This window comes from Penaeus japonicus, unplaced genomic scaffold (assembly GCF_977035675.1).
Source record: "Penaeus japonicus unplaced genomic scaffold, GWHDUDI00000001_assembly GWHDUDI00000037, whole genome shotgun sequence".
NCBI lineage: Eukaryota > Metazoa > Arthropoda > Malacostraca > Decapoda > Penaeidae > Penaeus > Penaeus japonicus.
The window spans coordinates 26567876-26570375 of record NW_028234439.1 but is presented as its reverse complement, the minus strand read 5'-3'; the positions used below and the strand labels follow the sequence as shown (position 1 = coordinate 26570375).

General features: G+C 37.4%; 1 protein-coding gene across 6 annotated transcripts in view; it reads right to left on the bottom strand.

Moving 5' to 3' along the window:
• Positions 1-2500, bottom strand: part of LOC122261712 (pro-resilin-like) — a 9387-nt gene that overhangs the window by 4371 nt on the left and 2516 nt on the right. Inside the window, exons 1-3 of one of the 6 annotated variants that reach the window (XM_086532033.1) lie at positions 863-887; positions 639-713; positions 252-520 (exon numbers count right to left, since the gene is read on the bottom strand). In XM_086532033.1, the coding sequence (XP_086388159.1) occupies positions 252-520; positions 639-713; positions 863-874 (356 nt within the window). In that variant the 5' untranslated portion in view covers positions 875-887. Of the gene's footprint in view, positions 1-131; positions 521-622; positions 714-862; positions 888-1705; positions 2114-2226; positions 2296-2400; positions 2427-2500 lie in introns of those variants that run through there. The other 5 variants (XM_086532035.1, XM_086532029.1, XM_086532031.1 and 2 more) reach the window with 5 other exon arrangements.

Sequence of the window (2500 nt, the reverse complement as noted above, 5' to 3'; positions counted from 1 at the left end):
TATTATTATTCTTTTTAGATTCGGATCTTTTTCCAGATTTGGTATATTTCACAGAAATGTGTAGATTTATAATACTGTTTGCATGGGTTCGGCGCATGGATCAAACTGTTCTAAAAAACACATTACGCTCCAAATTTATTTATAAATATATAAATAAGTCTTTACAATAAGGTTCATTCCAGGTTCCATTCTTTCATATTTACTTGGACTCATTCGAGTCATAGAAGTATCGTGGCCTGTATTCCCGAGACTCGAAGGAAGCAGACTCGTAGGAGTCGGGGAAACGAGCCTCGCCCTCGTAGTTGACCTCGGCCACGTAGCCGGAGTCGCCGTCCACGAAGTACTTGACGGTCTGCAGGCGGCCGTCGGGAAGGTGCACGTAGTAGGATCCCTGAGTGTCTTCGCCGTCACGGGCTTCCTGGTGTCCGAAGTTGTTGCCGGAATCTTCGTGCCTGACAGCCCAGTTGAAGTCGTATTTGGCCTCTCCGGATTCGTAGGATTCCTCAGAGGAAGAACGTCTCTGATGTAAAGAAATATAATAGAAATGAAATGCTTTTGTTGATCATTGAGGGATGATAAATGGTCAATAGGCAGAAAAGTATCGAAATAGTTGTAGACTGATTTCCTGAAGAACTAACCTGTGGTGGCCTGTATTCGTAGGACTCGAAGCTGTCTGCAGCAGCAATGGCTGCCAGACCCAGAAGGATGAAGACCTGTGAAATTTTAGTGATGTGTAAATTAAAAGATTAAGCATAGTTTTGCTAAAGAATAATAATATGGAAATCTTACTGATAAATATACTGAAATATCTTAGTAATTATAAGTTTGAAACCTTAGTTGATAATATGTTAGGTTTACCTACCTTGGTGTTCATGTTGAGATAGGTATTTCAGAAGCTACTGATACCTTTCAGTTGATTACTGAGCAATATATACCTCTGCATCGGCGCAAACGTGGCGCAAGGTCGTCCAAGGACAACTTTTTAATAAGTGTTAGTAGAAATCTGGGCGGGGCTATGTTGATGGAATAACTATCGCATGTGTTGAACTTATACACAGACATATGGAATTCAGAAACGCATACCCAAACACACACACATATATATAAGTATATATATATATATATATATATATATATATATATATATATATATATATATATATTTATTTATGTATATGTAAATATATATATATATATATATATATATATATATATATATATATATATATATATATATATATATATATTTATATAAATATATATGTATATATATATATATATATATATATATATATATATATATATATATATATATATGTAGAGAGAGAGAGAGAGAGAGAGAGAGAATTCTAACTGATCTGTATTTTTCGCCAACAGACTAATAATAATTTTAAAAAAGACTCATGAATTGACATTGAAATTTGAAATCATCGTCCATGATATATCACAGAAATTGTGCTATATTGAGTAAGAAATTTTGCTGGTTAAGTAATGTTTTGCTCTGTATAAACGAAGTATATTCTAATTATTTTCTATTTTATAAAATCTGCTTCTAATGTCTGATTTTCAGGCCCTCAAATTCAATGAAAATCATTGAACAATATAAACAAGAACACACACACATCGTTTTAGTAATTCTTAACTTTTCTCGTATGAAACAGAAAGTTTGTATGAATGAATAGGAATGAAACGGCAAAAAGTTTTTATAGTAAATGTTTTATATTTTTGAAGTATAGATATGTATTTGGTGCATGGTTGCTATAATCAAAAATAACAATCTTTGAACATATTATATCGAGTCAGGTTTTTGCTAAGACTCATATCGTTACGAGTCCTCCTCAGACTCAGAGGAACTGGATTCATCGGAGACTTCGCCCTCGTAGTTGACCTCGGCCACGTAGCCGGAGTCGCCGTCAACGAAGTAGGTCACCCTCTGAAGGCGGCCGTCGGGGAGCTGCACGTAGTAGGATCCCTGGGTGTGGTCGCCGTCACGGGCCTCCTGGTGTCCGAACTCGTTGCTTGAGGAGTCATCGCTGACGGCCCAGTTGAAGTTGTACTTGGCCTCCGATGACTCGAAGGATTCCTCGGAAGACTCAGAGGATTCTTGTGAAGACTAGAAAGAAAGGTTTTAGATCGAGGTTGTTTTGATTTACTTCTACTGCTCTTATGTCATATCCTTAATAAATTAGGCATTTTCTCACGAAGAGTTCAATAGACGGCTCTTACCTGAGGTGGGCGGTAAATTTCACGGCTGTCTGCAGCGACGATGGCTGCCAGACTGAGTAGGAGGAGGACCTGTGAAAAGTGAAACAATGTTATCACAGCTGACTATGACGATTTGATTCTGATTACTTACATAATTTAAGGTTACTTAAGATTAGTATCCAGAGTAGTAGTTACCTTGCTGTTCATGGTTGGGTATTGGAGGTTCGAGTGACTGCCGGTTAAACAGGTTCCACTCAATATATAGCCGGTGCGACTCGGTCGCGACCTTGAACCG